The sequence below is a fragment of the Eptatretus burgeri genome, chromosome 7, assembly GCF_056783735.1.
Source record: "Eptatretus burgeri isolate ZD-2024b chromosome 7, Ebu_testis_v1, whole genome shotgun sequence".
NCBI classification, from domain to species: Eukaryota; Metazoa; Chordata; class Myxini; order Myxiniformes; family Myxinidae; genus Eptatretus; species Eptatretus burgeri.
This window is the reverse complement of record NC_140967.1, coordinates 56,148,086-56,170,093: the sequence shown is the minus strand read 5'-3', so window position 1 is coordinate 56,170,093 and position 22,008 is coordinate 56,148,086. Positions and strand designations below refer to the sequence as shown.

The following is a 22,008-nucleotide window of genomic DNA, read 5'->3' as shown; positions in this document are numbered from 1 at the left end:
GAAGTCCCGGTCCGGAAACGCCAGCGGTGGATTTGCCGATCCCGCGGATGGACAAAGTTTAGGCAGGATTTCGGATTTGGACCGGACGGGTTCTCCACGCGATCGTGTGTGTTAAGCTCCAACGGGCAAAGCACATGTGTTCGCGTGGGGAACCCCTCGAGACGTGGGGCTTGTGTTTTTTTTATGCGCACGGTGACGCCATGGCTGCACGTGGGGTTGGAATCCGGCAGGAGGGGTATCCCTGCCGGATGGTACCGTCCAAGGAGGGACGAGGTACACGTGCAGCTGCATGACGTCACGGGCAGGTGCAAAGTGCGCGAGCTGTGAGTTGCCGCGCTGGTGCTGCGCATAAAAAAAAAAAAAAGGAAAACCAAGCCTCACTTTCGGGTGCACAGGATTCCTGGGCAAGGGGTGGAAGACCCCCTTGACCTGTGCACAGAATGGAAACTAGTTAGGCGGAAGGGTTAGCTTAGTGAGACCGACTTCATGGGGCAGGGGTAAGTCCTCATGGAGTCCGTGGAATGGATTAGTTAGAGGGATGGTAGCGAGATTTAGGTTGGGAAATAAAATGATTTATTTGGAGACAGTGACAGACTTGTGAATGTGTAGTGGGGACGTAGCTTAGCTACGTAGTGTTAAAAGGAACGTGCTGTAGTTTAAGGGACGACGTGGGAGCACGAGTTAGTTAGGGGATGCAGATAGAAGGATGGCAGAGTTCAGCGATGAGTGTGTTGAAGAATTGGTGAGTGAAGTGGAAGCATGTGCTTGGTGAGTGAGTGAGGCCAGCGGGTCTGTGTGTATGGAGCGAATGGGGACTGCATGGTGCGATGAGTGATTGGGGGGAGGAGTGACTCCCGCCAAGGGACCCCGGGGTCAGTGTAGACTGAGTTAGGGGGTTAGTCAAATTTACAAAATGGAGGTCGTTTTGTTGTTGGTGGGAGTGTAGGCTCGAAACCCGTTTGGAGGGGTGCAGGAGCCCTGTTGACAGGCTGGGAGCGTGGCTGCGAAAAGTGAGTATCGCTGAGTGGGTACCCCGGGCACCAGGCTAGTCGGCCGTGGTAGGCCAAGGGCCCATGGGGGCCGGGATAGCGTAGTGGGCACGGGTGCGCCTGCTTGGTGCGGGGGCCCGGGGCGCCATTAGCCGCGTGGGCAGTGTTGTGGGCACGGGTGACCCTCGGAAAGGGGCGGGGGAAGCCAGCCTGCCACGTGTGCGTTTTAGGGGAGGTGCCATGGGGGGCACTCCCCGGTGTTAGGGAGCTGGTAGGCTCGGAGGCAGTGTAGTGCCCGGGGGTGCCATAGCTGGAGATTCGGCAGAGGGTCGTGCCTGCCAAAGGGGGCCACGTGTCCCAGCCATGAGACCGTGTGAGGGCACGGAGAGAAAATTGGGGGGGCGAGGCCCGAAATTGTGAGGACACCAACACAGGTGACGGGAATCTGGGTTGTTAGAACCAATAGTTTAAGCGAGAGGCGCTTGTTGAAAGCCCCGGGGTAGTTTAACAGTTAAATGGTTAGGGTAGATTAGGAAGTGTACCCCTCCGCACCATCCATCCCCTCGCTCTCGTTGTGGGCCGCTGGACCCACTTTGGGTTAGATCGCTGAACTCTGGGGAGGCTATTCTGGGGCTTCGTTGGGCCTCGACACAGGACGTTAGCTCTCCCTTATTCCCCTCCGGGAAGGGAACGTAGGGGTTGGGAGTAGGCTAGGTGACAGGATAGGTTAGCCGAACAAAGACGATAAAGGGGGTTAGGGGACGATTTATAGTGGGGAAGTAAAAAAATAAATAAATAAATAAATAAGTTGGGGCTAAATTGGGGTTTGACAAATTAAGGGAGTGGGTATAGACAGTGACAGGCAAAGGCGATAGGGTGGGAGGGAGACAGGTAGGTAGGTCCGAGCCCGCCTTCCGAGTGGCCAGCACCACCGCACTCCCTCCACCAACCTCCACTGAACAGCAAAGGCTGGCCAGCTTCATCTGCCGGCTGGCTGTTTTTCTTCAAGGCCTGTGCCGGCCAGTTCATCTGCCGGCTGTGTTTGCCTGCAGCGGCCTTCTTCTGCGGGCTGTGTTTGCCTGCTGCCTTTGCCATGCCATGCCCACTGCCCCTGTTCACCAGCCCCGTTCAATTTTTGCTTTGCCCCCCCCCCCCTGTTCATTGCCATGTGCGCCAGGATCAAGGCAACAGTTTGCAAGCTGCAAGAACTGCCCTGTTGGCAGCTACAACACGGGCCTGCAGTGGCGGCCCGTGCACCGTATTTGCGTCCATCCATTCATCCATCCATTCATTGTGTTCATTGCGTGTGCCACTTGAGCTGGCATGGAGACTACGTTTGTGCAGCCCATGCACCGTTGTGGTTCACTGCGTTCAGTTCAAACCATTCATCCATCCATTCGTTGTGTTCATTGCGTGTGCCACTTGAGCTGGCATGGAGACTACGTTTGTGCAGCCCATGCACCGTTGTGGTTCACTGCGTTCAGTTCAAAAGGGAAGGCCTTGGACTGCGTGTGAGCAGCCGGCCACGTTCCCTGTCACCTGCATTGTTTGAGTCAGAGACTGCATGCGAGCAGCCTGGCTCCCTGCAAACTGATTTCTTTTTGCAGAGTTCATTGATCCTGGGCCATGGTTTAGTGTAAAATTTGTAAGTTAAGGTAAGATGTACTGTAAATATGAGTGTGCCCCCGGCATGTTTGTCTTAGCGCCGGCAATTTTATTTAAGTCGTCCGTGTGAGTGAGTTTGTTTAGGTAGTTACTCAGCCCTCAGGTTATTTATTTTGGGGACACGAATACCATGAATGTCGCACTCAGGGATCCATAGGTAAAATGTACTAGGGGAAAACTACACATGATGGCACACGAAAATTTGACGACTCGGGACGAGTCTGTAAAAAGGGGAGGGGGTAGTGTTGTGGTTGACGAAATTCACAAACCACCATTCAGGTCCCTTAGGTGAGATATCTCGGTAAGTATATGTGTAGTTAGGCCCAAACCCGTTGTCTAGAGGGAATAAATGTCAATCAGTCGGGCTGCGACTCTTCAGGATAGCCGTTTTTCTTTTACTATCTTTATTTTGGACCAGCCGCCATTACTATCACCACCAACCACGTCCCACAACGCCGCTTCACAACAACCACCAACCACAACGCCGCTTCGCAACAACAACCACCAACCACAACTCCGCTTCGCAACAACAACCACCAACCACAACGCCGCTTCACAACAACAACCACCAACCACAACGCCGCTTCACAACAACAGCCACGACCTTTACCGTCACAACTCGCCACCGTCGCATCGCCACCATTCTCGCGCCACTTGTGGGCACCGATACTGGACTCGTGTAGGGCGCGCACCAAGCAGCGTGTTCAGAAACATCACAGACTTTCCGAAGAAAAACGGATCAAAAACGACTCACGCCCACTTTTGTTCCGTCCAATCGGTGAGCGAGGGGTGATTTGGCCCCGCCTCCAGGGCGTTGGAGGGCGGTCGCTATATGCAAATACATGGATCAAAAAGCATTCACGCCCACTTTTCCTCGGGCCAATGGGGAGCCAGTTAGAGAGGTGAAGGGTCGGAGGCAGAGGGTCAAGGGTGAAAGAGCGAAGCCACGGGGCTTATATAAACGGCTGCGTTCGTCAGTAAGAAGAGTTGTGCGGAGTTCAAGAGAGTCGTCGGTGGAGCTGGAAAGAAGTGGGAGAAGTCAAGAGTGAAGAGTTGGGACGAGCCAAGAGAGGAGACGGAGAGGGCGAGTAGACGGAGCTGTGGAGAGGTGACGGCGGCGAAGGCGGACGAGGGGGTGCTCGCGTCGGTGCCGGGAGCTGCAGAGGGAGAGGGCAGCAACGCGACCGAGGTCGAGGAGGAGACGCTCGCTGCGGGACCCGAGAGAGGGTGATATCCTCCTTCCCCCGAGCATCAGCAACCCCCTCCTGTTTCCCCCCGTGCTGAGATAGTGCGACAAAGGGGGCCCCTTTCCCACCCCCTACCAGACACTGTCCGCGAGGCCCGCGGAGTGAGGCACCACCGCCACTTCGCGTCTCATCATCAGACGGGTAGGCCCAACACGGTCTCGGCCCCAGGCCCGCCTACCCCCCTCATCCTTGAGGGTGGTTCTTTTTCCTTTGCTTTGGGAATATGTGTTGTCGGCGCCGTCTGTGAAGTAAAATTGTATAAGTGTTGCGTTGTGCCCGGTAGTCGGTTAGATCTGCATTGTTGCATTTGCTTTTTGTGTAATATTGTGTTTCTTCTTCTATTACATTTGCTTTTGGTGTAATTGTATATGTGTGCTTTCCGTTCATCGCGAAATAAATGTGCTTATTGTTGAACTGTTTTCCCGCTTCGCTTCGTCTTTTCCTTTATTGAATCTCCATCTTGCTTCACGTAAAGGGTTGGTCGTGGGCTAAAACGCCCGATAATTAATCGAACCGTCGAGGCCGACGAATAACACCGCTCGGTTATCCCGATAGTACGGAACGGGTCGCTTAAAGTGGTCCGTGTCCGAAGTCGACCTGCGGCGAGGTGCGATCGCCCGGTCTACCCTCCGTGTGGGTACTTAGGTAGGTCGAATTTGGCGAGCAACCCTATCCTACGCGGGGGCCGATTGGCACGATCGCGGTGAGACTGAAAGGTCCACCCATGACTAGTTCCCGGTGTTAGTCCGAGAGGGTCACGACTGGATTGTCCGTCCGGTGGGCGACGTGCCGCGATTCGAGTTACGTGGCCGTCCGCACGCCGGCGGGCGCGAATCCGCAACAATATATATATATATATATATATATATATACATATATATATATATATATATATATATATATATATATATATATATATATATATATATATTGTTACGAATTCTGCCAGTTCGACACCCACGCACGACCGCTTACGGCCCAACCGCAGCCGCGCGTCCGCCGAAAAGCGGAATTCAGCCATAGCTTCCGGACAACTCCGGAAACCTGCTACGGGTACCTTAACGCACCATAAATTGTCAATATTCTGTCTACGCGGTTTTGGGTTAATCGCCGAATCTCGATATACCTAATTATCCACGCAGACAGAAGTACTGATAATTTATACCTCAACGGACCTTGAGCGGGGCGAGCCTTTACCGTGCCCGCACAGTTCGTGACCCGAGCGGAGATCACCAAGGTCCGTCGACCAAATGACCACTTTTATTGGCTTTAACAGCCTGCTAATTTCCCGAGCGCGCCGTGGAAGTCAAAGGGAGGCATGGACGCAACGAGCAGGTTTACATTTAAACAATGGGGCATTTATTTGTAGACAAGCAATCAATGGGGGAAGTGGACATGACACGAGAAAAGCCTACAGCCGATGTATATTCAATTATGTACAGGCATGCACTTAACCATCATTTCTACTTACAAAGACAAGGCGCCACAGAACAGACTTTCATACAAAAATCCAGAAAAGAAACGGGCCCGTGAGCCTTTATTCGAACCCGGAGCCTGGATGACCAAAGGCTCGCGAGAGGCCATGCCGGTTACCTGACCGCCCCTGGTGATGGCTCGAAGGCCTTCGGGTCTGCGACCCATGGTGTCTCTGCTTGGCCCTCGTGTCACAACGCGCCAGTCGTTTGAGCGGCTTAAGCAGCTGTGCGAGCGGCTTGAGCGGCTGCTTTGGTTCTCCTCGGTGGTCCGGCTCTCGTCGCGGCCTTTGGTCGGGCCTGGCCGGTGATGCTTTCGGAGGAGTGAACGGGTCCTTGCTATTTTTGAGCTGATGTTCTTCATGACCCGTCCACCACCTCAGCGACGTCACTCGACCGCCTTCAGGGCCGTTCGCCCGGCCCACCAAGCTCCACCGCTGTCCTGTCGACCGTCCCAAGCATCTCCGACTGGCTCTCCTCGCCCGGACACCGACGAACTCGCTCTCCTCCCCGCGAGTTCTCTCGACTCTCCACGACTGGCTCCACGACTGGCTGCTTCCACCTCGACTGGCTTCCAACTTCGCCGACTCGACTTCTCCACGACTGGCTTCCTCGCCCGCTTCTGCGACACACCGACTGCGTCGAGCTCCGCCCTTTTATTGATCTGGCGAGCCGCCCCTTGAACTCTCGCCCGAGGCCAGGGCTCCGCCCACTCTTCACCTCCCACCTCTCATTCCTCAAAAGCCTCGCTGGAAACTGCATGTTTGACGTCACTGGTTTGTTTCGGGAAAGCCATCCTGTGATCCGAATATGGTAATCGTCTTGCGCCATGGCCGTTCACCCAGGCGCCTAATTACGGTGGTGTGGAGGTGGCGTTGTTTGTTTAGGACTAGGAGATGACGGTTGTTGTTGTCTGTTCGCGTTGTAGGCGATGATGGTGTTGCGATGTTTTGAAATGAAAGATAGAAAAAGAATAATGGCTACCTCAAAGATTCACAGCCCGGCAAACGAACAATGTCCTTTACACAGCGGTGGGGATTCTCACCTGAAACACATAATTATCGAAATAACTGATCTCCGGGGAACCTGTATGATGTTTTGTGAATTTCCACAACTATATATATATATATATATATATATATATATATATATATATATATATATATATATATATATATATATATATATATATATATATATATATTAACGTTGTGGTACGGTGGGTGGTTTTAGAACCACGAACGCCACCTAGTCAACCACGAGTTCCAGTGTCCACCGTCTAATTATTCCTTTAACTAGAGGTCACGTGTTTACCTGAGCGGCGAGCGCGCCCTCGGTGGATTATATGATGAGCGCACCAATGTTATCTCGATTAGATTTTAATTAGGGCGACCGAGCGTTTTAACCGCTGGTGCGTGCCGACTATTTTTTGGTCAAATCTGTGGTAATTACCTCCCAGTCTATCTCGGTTCGGACAATTGTAGACCAATGGAAGGAAAGGACAAACACAGACAGGTTGGAAATCGACAAATAATTTAACAATAAAATTAATAAATAAATAAAAAGAACTTTTTATTTGCTGAGGTGAATAAAGAACGAATTTTAAAGCAAAATCAAACAAAATACCAGGAAAGAGACAGAGCTGATGCTTATTGGGGGTTGAGTTACTTACAGCTAAACACAGACAAGGGTACCCGGCAGATCATTCAGGGGGAGGGAAGAATCGTCTCGCTCACCAGAAAGTCGTCCGTGAAGCGAAAACTTCCTGAAATGCGTGCGTGCGTGTCACGTCCGCCGCCAGCACCCAGCTTTGCCGTACACCCTCGCCGGGGGCAGCCTTGAACGCCAGTCGAAGTCTGGAGGGCACCGAGATCGTCCGTCGCAGGTTTAGACCCTGGTGTTGTTGGTGACCGACCGTGCCTCACTTGTTGGCAGTGCTGCTCACACCCACACGCGCACCACACGCTTGCTTGCCCAAGCACTGGGAAGGACGAATTGTTTCGTCGGCGCTGGTCAGATACCCACTTCTTGCTCGCTTGTCTCACCCTTTGCTTTTTCTCCTCACACTTTTCTCTTCACACTTTTTCTCTTCTCACGCTTTTCTCTTCAGAACGTACCTCTAGCTCGTTTTTATATCTCAGGGCCGTCTCCGCGGGGTGCCGCCCCAAGCTCACCCCTTCCCACTGGTGCACGGTTACTATGACGACCCGTGTGCTCTCAAAAAAGGTGAGCTTCGGAGCTCACAAAAGATTGTAGCTGAGGAAGAATGAGGGTGGGCTTCAAAGCTCGTGAAAGAATGTGTGTGAACGTGTCTGTCGTAAAGAAAAGAGCTTCCCATAAGAGAGGGGATCTATCCTTTACCCTTCTCAACGCGTCACATTTAAGATCCCATTAGACATGGGGATGGGGATAATCTGAACATGCATTTCAGGAAATAACTGTTTGAGGACCTGGATGTGTGGATGCATTCATCAGACCGGATCCTGAAATCCGTAACAATATATATATATATATATATATATATATATATATATATATATATATATATATATATATATATATATATATATACATATACATATACATATATACATATACAGGTATACACATATACATACATATGAGGTCGTATTTGTATATGCCTCGTGTTGGCTTAATGGTTAGGGTGGTGGGTTGGCGATCTGAGGATCCTGAGTTCAAATCCCACTTGGCTGTTGAATTAATATCAGGTGGGGTTGACTCTGCCTGTCATTCCTTCTGAGGTTGGCAAAATGAGTACCAGCTTGCTGATACACTGTGTCAGATTGGCAACCCGTCCAGGATTGTGTCCAATAGCCAATGAGTCTGCTTATATTGGGCAGCACCAACTCTGCACAGAGTATGGTATGGGTGGATGTATGTATGTTGGTATAAATATATGGATGGATGTATAAATATATGGATTGTTGGATGTACATTGTACATATGTATGGATGTATAAATACAAGTCGGTAGGTGACATGGGTGGTCGCTATATAATTGCATCCTAGTCATACAGTTTTTGACGGATCGGGCTGAACATTTTTGACAAAGAGGTTGATTATAGTGCGCATAAAAGCGTGGAAGCCGATTTTTGATTTTTGAAAAAAATATATATATAAAAATATTTTTCGGATTTTTGCAAAAATTTCAAAGTCCCGTTGCTAGGCAATGGTGGCGTCCATAGCAACGGTGCTCAAAAGCATACAACTACATCCTCGTATTAAACTTCCAGTCAAGTTTCATCAAAATCGTTTTACTCCTCTGGCCTCCAGAGCTGTCCATTACATACATACAGACAGACGGAAAACCTGAGAATAACGGTAGTCTAGCGACCACCCAATATGTATGTAAGGATGATTGGATGGATGTATAAATGTAATAGCCTGTACATATGCTCTATGTTCACCTTGAGCCAACCAATGTAACAACTCGATCTTTGCGCCAAATGTCTTTACTTTTCTCTGCCTTTTGGCATAACTAACTTTGTCTGTCGCTTTTCGTTCGGGGTCATTGAAAACGGTGCATGAGAAACAACACAAGGCTTGTCATGGGAGATAACTGTATATGTACAGGACGCAAACGTTGACTCATCTTTGCTCATAAACCACGATTAGTCGAAATGAAATCCTGCGATAACGAAGTTGGAACACAATAGGTTGCCCCAAATTGGTCAAATCCCGCGATACTTGAGGGTCTCCTGTATTGCTCAAACGAACAACACAGAATCATTACTGAAGGTTAGTTTGCACGTTTTCTTTTAGATCAGAAAAATAAAACTGCGCCCCCCCCGGGGGGACCTGGAATCTATTTGCGGACCTAATTCCATCTGCTTGTGAGGTCGAAGAAGAGTTCCCGGGATTGGCGCAGGTCCTGGCACCGCATTTGGTCTCCGTGAACGTGATGCCATACATGTGCCCCAGTGTTCTGCAAAAAACAACCTGGGGCCACAGTCATACTGGATGGTGTCCCACCTGATTCCGGTGCCCAAGAAGAGCTCCCAGAGGTCACTGAAAGTTTGTGGAGTGGTATTGGTGATGTGTAGCAAGTCATGTGGAAGTGTATTCACAGCTTTCCAAGTATTCTGGCGATTTCCAAGAATGCATTGGATGATTTGTCTGGTGCTGTGTGAAAGCCTTGTGTAATTAATTTTCTGCCAAACGAAAATATCAAACCAGTTAAACGTTTCAGGTATTAGCTCGACAGCTTGCTCACATGTGGCTTCTGTGTAGAAATGGGCTTGATTGGTGCAAATGGTTTAAATACGAGTGTAAATTGATAATAAATAATGAATGAATCACAATGTCAGGTTGTGACTCCCACTGACTTCACCTATGTTGAAAAGCGGATTTCATGGAACTGCCTTGAAAATGTAGATTTGTAGTGCAGCATAACTGTGCCCCACTATCAGTTCATGCACTCAAACACCTTGCTCTTATTGTTCTACGAATCTCGATCTTGCAAAGAAAAAAAACTGTTGAAACTATGATGCATAAACAACTGAAATTGAAAAAGTGTTTCAGTGTACAAGACTTGCAAGGTAATTCTCATTTGATGAGAATGTAGTTAAGGGTGTAAAGTGCTCATGTCCACCATTGCCCAGTTGTGAGTGTGTGCTTTCTAATTTACCGGATCACTCGAGGAGCATCATGGTGATATCAAAACCTGTTGTTGGCTTAACGGTTAAGGTGGATGGCTGGCTTAAGATCCCAGGGTCTTGAGTTCAAGCCCCTGTCAGGTCGTTGAATTACCACCAGGTAGGTTTGACTCAGCCTGTTATCCTTCTGAGGTCAGCATAATGAGTACCAGTGCACGGGTAATAGGGGCACTGCTTCAGAAGCACAGCTGCACCCTCATCCAATGATGCTGCTCGCAGCCTTGTTCTGCACATGAAGGAGGAGGATGGTGACATCAAGTTTAAGTGATTAGGATGTGACATCAAGTTTAAGTGATGAGGATGTGACATCAAATATCCTGGAAAACAAACAAACAAACAACTGCACACCTGTCTGAAAGATTTCCACGCTTTTGGAACGTTGGCATCATCAACCTGACATAACAAATGTGTATACTTGTTGCAGATAAGCACTGAGACCTTGAAAAAGTGTTTAATTTGCTTTCATAAGAGGGATTTTAAGAATATGAGACTTTCACGGATTAAAATCTATTAACATTCTTCTTCTTTATCTTCTTATTTTTTGATCAGTTCGTCATTTTACACAAAACAGTTAATACTGAATGATCCCCCTCAACCCACCCCCCCATCCCTGTTTTTAGGGTTATCAGTTATCACCATCATCTCTTACTACGCCTGGCAAATCACGAGGGATTTCTATAGCCCTGAAATCGGAGCGAAGTAAGTATATCCTGATCATTTCATCGAGTCATCAATTTTGGCCAATAAAACTTTCTACTGATCAACAATGAAGAACATTAAGGATTTCCTGACATTTCAGGTATAATAATTGGTGACATTTTTGACGATCGATTCCTCCCCCCATATTCTGAACATTTGTTCCTTTATTCTTATCTTATCCCAGTCTTATCCCTTTCCTTTGTCTCTTCCTCAATAGTTCCCTGAAGCCTTTCCTACTTCCTTTTAGCTCAATTACACATCACACACGCACACACGCACACGCACACGCACACACACGTTGTTCTTCTTTCGACTGCTCCCGTTAGGGGTCGCAACAGCGGAGCATCCGTTATGATCCGCATACTGATTTGGCACAGATTTTACGCCGGATGCCCTTCCTAACGCAACCCTGGTCGCCTCTTACGACACAGGGATAAGGATTGGGTTTCACCATTATTCTGGGCTGCCCTACACTCTCTCATAGCGCGGCCCAGTGCAGAGCGCCCATCCTCAAGCGATCCTTCAACCCAAGCCTCCGAGTGGCCGGATTACAGGCGCATGCCACGACGCCCGGTATATATGTATACACACACACACACACACACACACACACACACACGCACACACACACACACACACACACACACACACACACACACACACACACACACACTGTTACGAATTTCGCCCGCCCGGCGTGCGATCGGCCAGGTGACTCGAATGGCGACCACGTCGCCCACCGGAACAGACAATTCAGTCGTGACCCTCTTGAAACTACCGCCAAGGAGCTAGTCACGGGTGAGGGTTTAACCTCACCACAACCTAGTCCGCATTATACCCGCGCGAAATATGGTGAATCGCCGAATGTCGATATACCGACGTACCCGCGCAGGTAGCGTACCAAGGAGTTGTACCACGCCGCAGGTCGGCTCCGGACACGAACCGCTTAAGCGGCTCGTTCCGTGCTAAGGGGGGATAACCGAGCGGAGTTATCGCCGACCTCGACGGTTCAGATTATTTACTGGGTGTCTAAACCCACTACCAATCCCTCACGTGATGCAAGATGGAACTTTCAAACGAAGGAAAGGATGCAACGAAACGGGAAAACAGTTCAACAAGCAAGTAGTTTATATTATTACACACGCAGACAAGGAACGTATTTACAGCCATACTGTGAAAGCAAGAACACAACGCAGAGTTACGACCGAATAAAGCAATGAACAAGCACTTATTCAGGTTTACTTGAAAGACTGGCGCCACACACACATTTACACAAAAAGCAAATAAAAGCCACCCTCATAGGCAAGGGGGCAGACAGGTCCGTGGACAAAATGTACGTGGGACCTGGGTGAGCGGCCAGATCCACGAGACTGAAGGGGTCTTACCCGCGCCCTCGTGGCGCGATGGCGGGCTAGCCGCAATGTCAGCGTAACGTGCCTGACTCCGTGCCCCTGGCGTGGTTGGTGAGCTCCTTTAGGCGTGCGTTGCGCAGGCACGTGTTGGTCGGTCGACACCACGGTTGTGGTGGGGAACGGATGGGGTTACCGGCACTATCTCAGCGCGGATGGGGGAAATTGTTGATGCTCAGGGTGGAGAGAGGAATGGCGGACGCTCCGTCCCGCGAGTGGGGCCTTGGGACCGCACCGACTCCGGCGAACTCTCGCCGCCCCTGAGCCCTCTTCCGCATCCCTGCTTCACTCTGCGACTCGTCTCTCGACCTCAACTCCGAGCTCCGTCCTCTTCGCCGTCCGATCCGCACAAACACACGACTCAGACTCCACGACTTCAGTCTTCACTCGACCAGCCAGCCCCGCACGGCACAACAACCGGGAGTCGCCTTGTGTTCGCGTCTTTATAGACTGGGAGAGGATCGGGTATGCCAATTCGTGGATCAAAACGCGCTTGGAGGCGGGGCCACGCCACCCGACGTTTAGCCATTGGTCGGGCAAAAAGGGGCGTGAGCGTCTCCTGATCCGAATTTCCTCCTAAAAGGAATCCACATGCATCGCGCTTGGGGGCGGGGCCACACCGCCCGACGCTCGCCCATTGGACGGAGGAAAAGGGGCGTGAACCTCCCCTGATCCGATTTCCTCTCCCGTAAAGGCATCCACTCGTACTCGCGGCTTGACGCATTCGGCAACAATCACTGAACGGGCCCTGGACAGCACGACGCCCGGTGCCGACAGGTAGCGTGGCCGATGGTTGTGGAAGGAGAAAGGCGAAGTGGTGGGGGGTTTGCTGTGGTGGCCTGGCCGTTGGCGGGCGTCGTTTGAGAACGATGGTGAAGGGATGTCTGCGGGATGGAGTTGTGGAGGTAAAGAGGCGAAGGTGGCGGTGTTTGAGTTGTTGGGGAATTATTGGCCAAAATAACGATAGAGAAAGAAAAATGGCTAACTCAAAGCATCGCAGCCCGGATGAATCACACATATTCCCTCTATACAACGGGTGTGGACTAACTACACATGAACTTATCGATATATCTAACCTGAGGACCTTTCTGGTGTATTGCAAATCTCGACAGCCGTAACAATATGTATAAAAACACACTATATATACATATATATATATATATATATATATATATATATATATATATATATATATATATATACATATATATATATATATATATATATATATATATATATATATATATATATATATATACATATATACATATATATATACATATATATATATATATATATATATATACATATATATATATATATATATATATATATATATATATATATATATATATACATATATATATATATATATATATATATATATATATATATATATATATATATATATATATATATATATATATATATATATATATATATATATATATATATATATATATATATATATATATATATATATATATATATATATATATATATATATATATATATATATATGAATGCAAAAGCCTGGTGTTGGCTTAGTGGTTAGGGTGGCGGCTTTGGATCCCAGGGTCCTGAGTTCAAGCCCCATTGGCTGCTGAATTAACACCAGGGGGTTGACTCAGCCTGTCATCCTTCCGAGGTCGGCGAAATGAGTGCCAGTGTACTAGTCCCGGTGTATGCCCCGGTTAGAATAGGTGTACCATATCCCTGTGTGTCGTAAGAGGTGACCAGGGTTGGCGTCAGGAAGGGCATCCGGCCATAAAACATTGCCTCAAGAAAAAGCCAAACCCCTGCACAGCAGGGAAAAATGGCTGTAAAAACGGTCATTTTTTTTTTTTTTACATATATATGTATGCACACACACGGACACACAAACATATATGTATACTATGTTTTATATATATATATATATATATATATATATATATATATATATATATATATATATATATATATATATATATATATATATATGTAGGGTAAGAATACTGGTTCTGGCTCACTTTTCCCCATGTAAATGAATGGGGGATTTTCAGCGATTCCTATTTTTTCCCCTAAAAATAAACCCCCTTTTTATCCCAAGGTATATTTATTTGTCTCCCCTTTTAACCTGGAGGTTGAACCTCATTGAATTGAACACCTGGGGGTTGAACAGCTCACTCATTGAACCTATAAAGATTTGTTCATTCTCAAATTCCTTCAATAGTTTAATTTTCTTTGCACAATAATCCCCATCTAAAATATTGAAAAACAAAACATTTGAATCTTTATATTTTTTAAGATACCCCTTTTGTGCCATTACGAAATGATAAACTTCTCTTAATGCTCTTGTTTGACCACCTCCTGAGCCACATATCATTTTGAGATTATAGTAAATTGTTTTTTCATTGTTCAATTGATAACCATCAAAGTTTTCAGTCCATTCAAGGATATTCATTTTTTTCTTTACATCCTCTAACTTACCACTTTTTAAATTGATTCGCTTATTTGTTTTATTTACCTTTGTTTTAGTTCTTTTTTCAATAAGACTTATTTGATATTTTTCACATTCATTATGTTTTCCATTTATATACCAAGACTGAGATTTTCTCCACTCTTTAGTTTGATTAATACTTGGTTTGACCATTTATATATTGCAAAAAAACACGGCGGTAGCCCTTAAAAAACCCTAACCCATCTTACCATCATTAAAACACAATCTATTCTATTTACTCTATCATACAATATCCATATGGAACACAATCTATTCCATTATCTAAAATAAATCTCTTATCATCAAAGGCTCCTAATGCCTTTTTATTTACTTCTTCACTATATATGTTATGTTTATAACTTCTTATTGTATTCATTTTCCTATATTCTTCTTTCTTATTCATCAAACAATTATAATAATTTCTAAAAGTTATTGATTTCTTTATTACATATTTCTTTATTCCCTTTAACCTCTTATCAATCTGATCACCATACTTATAAGCATATGCCTTTGCTCTCAATCCAATAAACTCACTCATTACTTTTCCACCCAACTCATCCTTAAACTTACCAATAACCTTTTCATTCTTTTTGGAAAATAACTCACTCTTCTTGCTGAAATTACTTGTATCATATACTCCAATATTTTTCTTCATATCTTTATAAACATCGTCAGTTTTTATATCTAGGATAAAACTATCAGTGTCCATATACAACAATGAAACATTTTCACCATACTCTTTCTTTAAGTCATTATACAAATAATCATACATCAATATCTTTGATAAATCAAGAACTGCTGTTCCAATATAAATTGGTTTATCCATTACAATACTTTCCTTTTTCATATGAATTGCAGAAAAGTTCTCTGAAAAAACCTCTTCTCTCTCAAAACTTGGTTTATTTATCAATCTGGAAGCTTCTTTCCAAGATGTTGCAAATCTAATGTTTGCCTGTTTCTAACATTTTCCATAGTCTTTCCAAATACAGCATTATTCATTAATTTATAAAAGTCCCCTTCAAATTTTACTTTTGTATTTGCTCTCATATCTGTATTGAATTGAATATACTTTTTCACCCAAGGACTTTGTTTAAATTTTAAAACTCTATGAATTTTAGCTACTCTCAATCCTTCTCTCAAAAACTGTTTTAAGCTTCTCTGATGCAAAACATATCCCTCTTTATCATACAATGTTGTTAATAACTTTTCTGTTGATTTGCCTTTAATATTAAAACTTTTATGATAATCACTGAACCATTCTTTCTTTGGGGTTTCTTTCTCACATGCAAAAGGAAGGTCTTTATGCTTATTATGAAAATCACTCGGGTACTTCAAATCAACTTCAAAATAATAACCTTCTTCGTCATTCAATTCCTCTTGAGAAGAAATAACAATATTCATCAAAGCCTTTTCATAATCCTTTTCTTCCACCCACTCTAATTTACCATAAGGCAGAGATTGAGACATTGCCCATCCATACAAATTATTAGCATCAAAATACATCAAATAATTACTATCTTTTTCACTATCATAATTTGGAAGATATTTATTATTTGCTTTAGCATATCTTTTTGAACATACTTGTGATATTCCACCTCTCTTGGACTTCTCAATCATCAAAAGCATATCAACATCACTGATTAAATCTATATCTTGTTTTGTCATTTTCAACATTGCACTCCAAGCTAAACCAGGAGCTGTGAAATAGTGGGCAGGATCTAATCCATAACAATTTTTATTATGACAGAGTGATCTAAAAGCTTCAAACACATCAGCTAACAATAAAACATCTGTTTTTAGATATAAATCATGATATTCTCCAAGGTTCTTTATCTTAAATATTTTCCATATTTCTTGTGCGTGTTTATATTCCTTATCACTTATCTCTTCTTCATAAAGGTTATTATAGAAACTTTCTTTTGAAGGAAGTTGTGTTTCTTTCAATCTCATAAATGAATCCATATAATCATAAGGATAAATTCCCTTACTTGTAAGAATTTTCTCTTTACTTTGAATTTCATTCCTTGTTTGAATTTCCTCTCTCGTGAGAATTCCTTCTTTAATCAGAATTTCATCTTTAATCAGAATTTCCTCTTTAGTTAGAATTTCATTCATTGTTCGAATTTTCTTCATAATTAGAATTTCATCTTCAGTTAGAATTTCTTCATTAATTTCCTCATTAATTAGAATTTCCTCTTTACTTTGAATTCTCTCTTTAATCTGAATTTCCTCTTTAGTGAGAATTTCCTCTTTTGGAAAGAATGAATTAAGATTTGGAAAAGAGCCCGTGGAGCTTAGATTTGATGCGAGGTAGGCTAGTGGTGTTCCCATAAACTTGTAAGAATCTAGAAACCTAATACGAGTTAAAGGTTTTGTGAATATCATTTTTGTAAATGAAATATACTTTTGACTTGTGTTTGTTATGGCAGAAATATTCCCTGGTGTTTTTGAAAGTTCATTTATAAATAGATGTGTATCATAGTTGGCGCTGTTGTGAAGAAAGACTGGAATAAAAGAAGGTAATTTATAATTAAGATTACAACAGGAATGAGCGGGACCTCTATATTTACCAGTAAGATGACAATGATCCCTAACTTTAGACTCCTTAATTTCCCCCTCACAAATATGACAGATATTGTTCTTTCTAAATTCTAATTTTTCTTCTTTGGTTAATTTCATCGGTTCATTTGTTTCTTTCATTAATTTAGTGAGTCTTATACAATCCTTTTCTAATCGTTTTACAAACTCTTGTGAAGCTTTTTTTCCACGATAATGTTCAAGTTTGTTATACTTTTCTCCAACAGATGATTTGATATAATAACAGAAACCACAAGGAATATGTTTTTGATATTTATTTGTATATGATTCTTTTGGATTAGGAGAAGCAGTATTTATCTTTTAAGGATACACTCAAAATCAGCGTATATCACAAATGGGTGCATGATAGATTTATTATAATCTTCAAAAGAAATCTTTTCACCAGGTTTAGGCATTGTAATTACAGCTGATTTATGATTACTACAATATTTTAAATGTTGTTCTAATCGTTCTTTTGTATGAAATGAATTAAGACATCGCTTACAAGGATATATTTTGTTTGCTGTTCTGAATACCTGAGAAGAGATTAATCTTGATAAATTATTAATGTATGTGTAATGTGAATTCTTTCCAACACTAAAATATAAAAGATCAATGTGTGTTTCTTCATTTTTATAGTTGTTTGAAATTTTTAATATTTGAACTTTGTTTGTATCCGTTAATCCATATACATTAATAGAAAGATTATTCTTTTTCTCAAATTTAGGAATATCTGTTAGTGGCATTGGGAATTTAAAATCTTTAATGTCCAAGGTATTCTCATATTTCATATATTGTTTTACTCTTTCTGAATTACATTTTGGTGGATGAAAGTGAGCAAGAACAGACCAGAGAAAACATTTATTATCATTGTTCTTAATATTGATTTTTATCAATATTGATATTAGTTTTATTAATATTGATATTAGTTTTATTTCTTTTGGTAATTCAATATAAGAAGAAGCTTTAAGAGGGTTTGATTTTAGAATGTGTATATCTAAAAAGATGATTTTTTTAATATTGAATCCACTTCCTACCACTGTATTATCAACATCCTCCTCTTGTCTTGATAGTTCTTCATAAACCCCACCATTCAAAAAATCTTGAAATGATGTTATAAAATGAAGATCTGTTCTCATATAAGGAGTATGTTCTTCATCTTGTCTTTTCATATTCATTTTCACTCCCATATAAAACTTTAAAGTTTTCATTTCTTTTAATATCTTTTTAATAAATTTTTCAACATCGGGTTTCACTATTTCAATTGATTCAGCTATTGATGATGGACCGGGTTCTCCAAATTGAAAAATCCTTATTTTTATATGCCCTTTAAATGCCCCATCAGTGTTTTCAATATAATAGTCTCCCTTTACTTTAAACTCATTTTTCTTGTGTTTTTGTGATTGAAGATGTTTATTATAACTTTTCTTCAAAACATCCTTTGAACAGATATCACAATGTTTTCTTTCCAACTCAAGAGGAGATATTTTATGAAATAGATTAAATGTGTGTTTGTTAGTTCGGAGGTGTTTTCTATAATGTTTATATTTGTGATTACAAACATCGCAGTATGTTGTATTCACCATATTTATATAATAAATCTTTGCTTAAACTAAAATTTTCTTGATGAAAATTTCGTTTATTTTACAGGTGAATCTGTGCTTAAAACCATTTTATCCTCCAACTTTTTCACTTAATAAATACAATGTTTCAAGACACAAAAGACAAGTTTCAATCAATCTCTTCATTTGTTAAAGATACTGAGAAATATGTCAAAGATGTAAAATTGAACAAAGATAAATATAACAATTATGGTAAATAATATGAGTTCTTCAATTTCCTTCAGTGGAAGGGCTTTTAGTATACCTGGAAGAACATCAATTAAAGTATCTCTAACAAAAGTTTCTCCTCTCCTTCTGGTAATATATTCAAAACTAGAAAAAGCAATGAAACAAGAAAAAGTATCAAAAAACAAAAACCTTATGGATGAAGCTTTAGAAAGAAAAGATAAGACCATCTGTAATATGCAAGGAGAAATTTGTATTTTTTTCAACAACCCTAAAGATGTAAATCCTGATGAAATAAAGGATGTTAATATATCAGGTGAAATGACATTTCGTTCAATAGTAGTTAACGATCATTTTAAAATTACCTTTAATAAAAAATGTTGTCGTTGAATCTGATAATGAAAAAAAGTATATCGATATCGATGGTAATATTATTAAATATGAGTCAATATTCAACTGAAAGTATAGATGAATTTCAGTTTAAGTAAAGTTTTACTTTATAAATATGCTAGACTTTCCTGATTCTCCATATGACAAATTTGAGAATTGTCCTGCGTGTGAAAGACGGGGATTAAACACAGAGTCAAAAGTCTATAAACAATGTATATTCTGTGATTATCTTCTAATTAATGATAATAAAAAATATAAAAAGGAAAATAATTATTTTCGATTTACACCAAAAATGAATTACTTTACAAGATTGATTAGAGAAATGAATGTAAAGTATGAGGGTGATAACACACCTTTCCTTACAAGGGAAGAAACTGAACGTATAAGAGAAATGTTCAAAGGATTGTTGTTATATAGTATTCATGGATGTAATTTTCAGGGAAATATCAACACAAGATATTGTATAAATAAAATAATGGATTATCTTGAAATTAAACCTGAACTTAGGATAAAATATAGAGTTTCTAAAAAAGCTAATAATAAATTAAATAACCTGTTTTCCAAATATATAAATGAATGATTTTTTACCCATTTGGGAAAATAAGATAAAATTTAACAACCATAAAAATCTCCCAAATTCATTAAGATGTCTCATAGTTGGTTCAAGTGGATGTGGAAAAACCTGCTTACTTTTAAAGATGCTCCTCACTCCCAACTTTTTAGATTATGATAATTTAATAATTTTCACAAAGTCGAGTTTTCAACCAGAGTATCAACTACTCTCACAAGGTTTTGATGCTGGTCTTCAAAAAGAAGATATAATCGGTTTATTTAAACGTCAAAAAAACCTAAATGATTATAACATTCAAGATATAATTCAACTATTTTGTGATACACAGAGATGTAAAAAGAAATCAAATCCTATAAGTTGTATTCTTAGTGATAATACGGATGATATACCGTCTCCCCAAGATTTGGATAAATCCAAAAAGAACCTCGTTATCTTTGATGATTGTGTTAATGAGAGAAACCAAACGGTAATGGACAGCTACTACACAAGAGGGAGACATTATTCTTGTAATTGTATTTATCTTAGTCAATCGTACTTTCAACTTCCTCATCGTTCCATCAGAAACAATGCTAATACTTTTATTTTATTCAAGTTAAATTCAATAGATATCAATAATTTTTGGAGAGATAATTGTTCTACATTGTGTAGTAAAAAGAAATTTGAGGATTACATGAAGCACACGACTGAAAAATATAAATATATTGTTGTGAAACAAGATGAGATATTAAGGGATATATTTTTTGTTTTATAAACAATTACATATATAAATGACAACTATTATTGTAAATCTTGTGGGTAAATCTGCTTCTGGAAAAAACTTTCATAAATCAAGGTTCTTGTGTAGTACAAATGAGAATATTGTAAATTTACTTAAAAAACACCCCGTGATACGCATTGTATCAACAACAACTAGAGCAATAAGACCTGGAGAAGTAAAAGGTGAAGATTATCACTATATTTCAGTGGAGGAACATATGCGATCGAGGAATGAAGGTCAAATATTTGAGGAGGTTTCTCTTGGTACAACAAAATATTCACATTGTAAGAGTGAGTTAAGGAAACTAAAATCTGGTGGTGTTGGGATATTAGAAACTAATCCAGAAGGAACGAGACAAATTATTAAACATCTGAGTGGAGTGAAGATTTTATCATTCGGTTTTGATGTTGATGAAGAAACTCAACGCAAACGTATGAAAAGCAGAGATGCAAGTATTAGTGAAGAAGAAATTACAACTCGCATTAATGTTAATAAAGAATTTGATGAAATATTTAAAGAAAAGGATTTATTTGAACACATCTACTTGAATGATGAAGAAAAGGAAAATTTCCCTGTTGATCTTTACAATTCATTAAATTATATTTTACAATAAATAAATGGATGCAAAAGAAAGAGCAAGAAGATTTAAGGAACATCAAGAGTTGGTTTCAAAAGTTGTAAAACAGCAGGAAGACATAAAGAAGAAACACAGACAGAAACTAACGGGCGAAGAAGCATTTGAAAGAAAACAAGATAAATTTTTTTAACCACTTTTAAAAACTTCCCAAGAAAAAATGAAAGATGTTTCCACAGTTCCCACAGTAGAATATACTCCTAAAAAACTTCAAATGTTAAAAGATTTTGATCAAATGATGGAGGAAGAATTAGAGCATTTAGCAGAATTAAAGGTATATGATGATGAAGGTTTATTTCAACAACTGGAAGAGATTAATCAACCCCCTGATTATATTGTGAATGCTCTTCAAAACAATGAATATTCAGCAGATTCAAAAACCAAAGCAGGACTCATTCCAACAGCACAACCAGCAATATTTCATCTTCTTCAAGAAAAGGTATTGATATTTAATGATGAATTAAGGTTCTTGGGTTCTGCTCAACCCCCTGTTAAACTAACTCCGAGATTAATGTTTCTTCTAACAAAAGATTGAAGACAAGGTTCAACTGTGAGGGATGAATCAAAGTATATTGATAAACCATTGGATATGGAAAATAATGATGATAGAGTATATATTGATCTGCTGAACACTCTAAATTATAGGGTTATTCT

At 41.6% G+C, this 22,008-nt stretch overlaps 1 protein-coding gene across 2 annotated transcripts in view; it reads left to right on the top strand.

Annotated features, from left to right (window-relative positions):
- LOC147023304 (claudin-7-B-like) overlaps positions 1–22,008 on the top strand; it is a 103,809-nt gene that overhangs the window by 56,850 nt on the left and 24,951 nt on the right. For both annotated transcript variants that reach the window (XM_085888555.1, XM_085888554.1), the window contains exon 4: positions 10,669–10,747. In XM_085888555.1, coding sequence (XP_085744681.1) covers positions 10,669–10,747 — 79 coding nt within the window. The remainder of the gene's footprint in view (positions 1–10,668; positions 10,748–22,008) is intronic.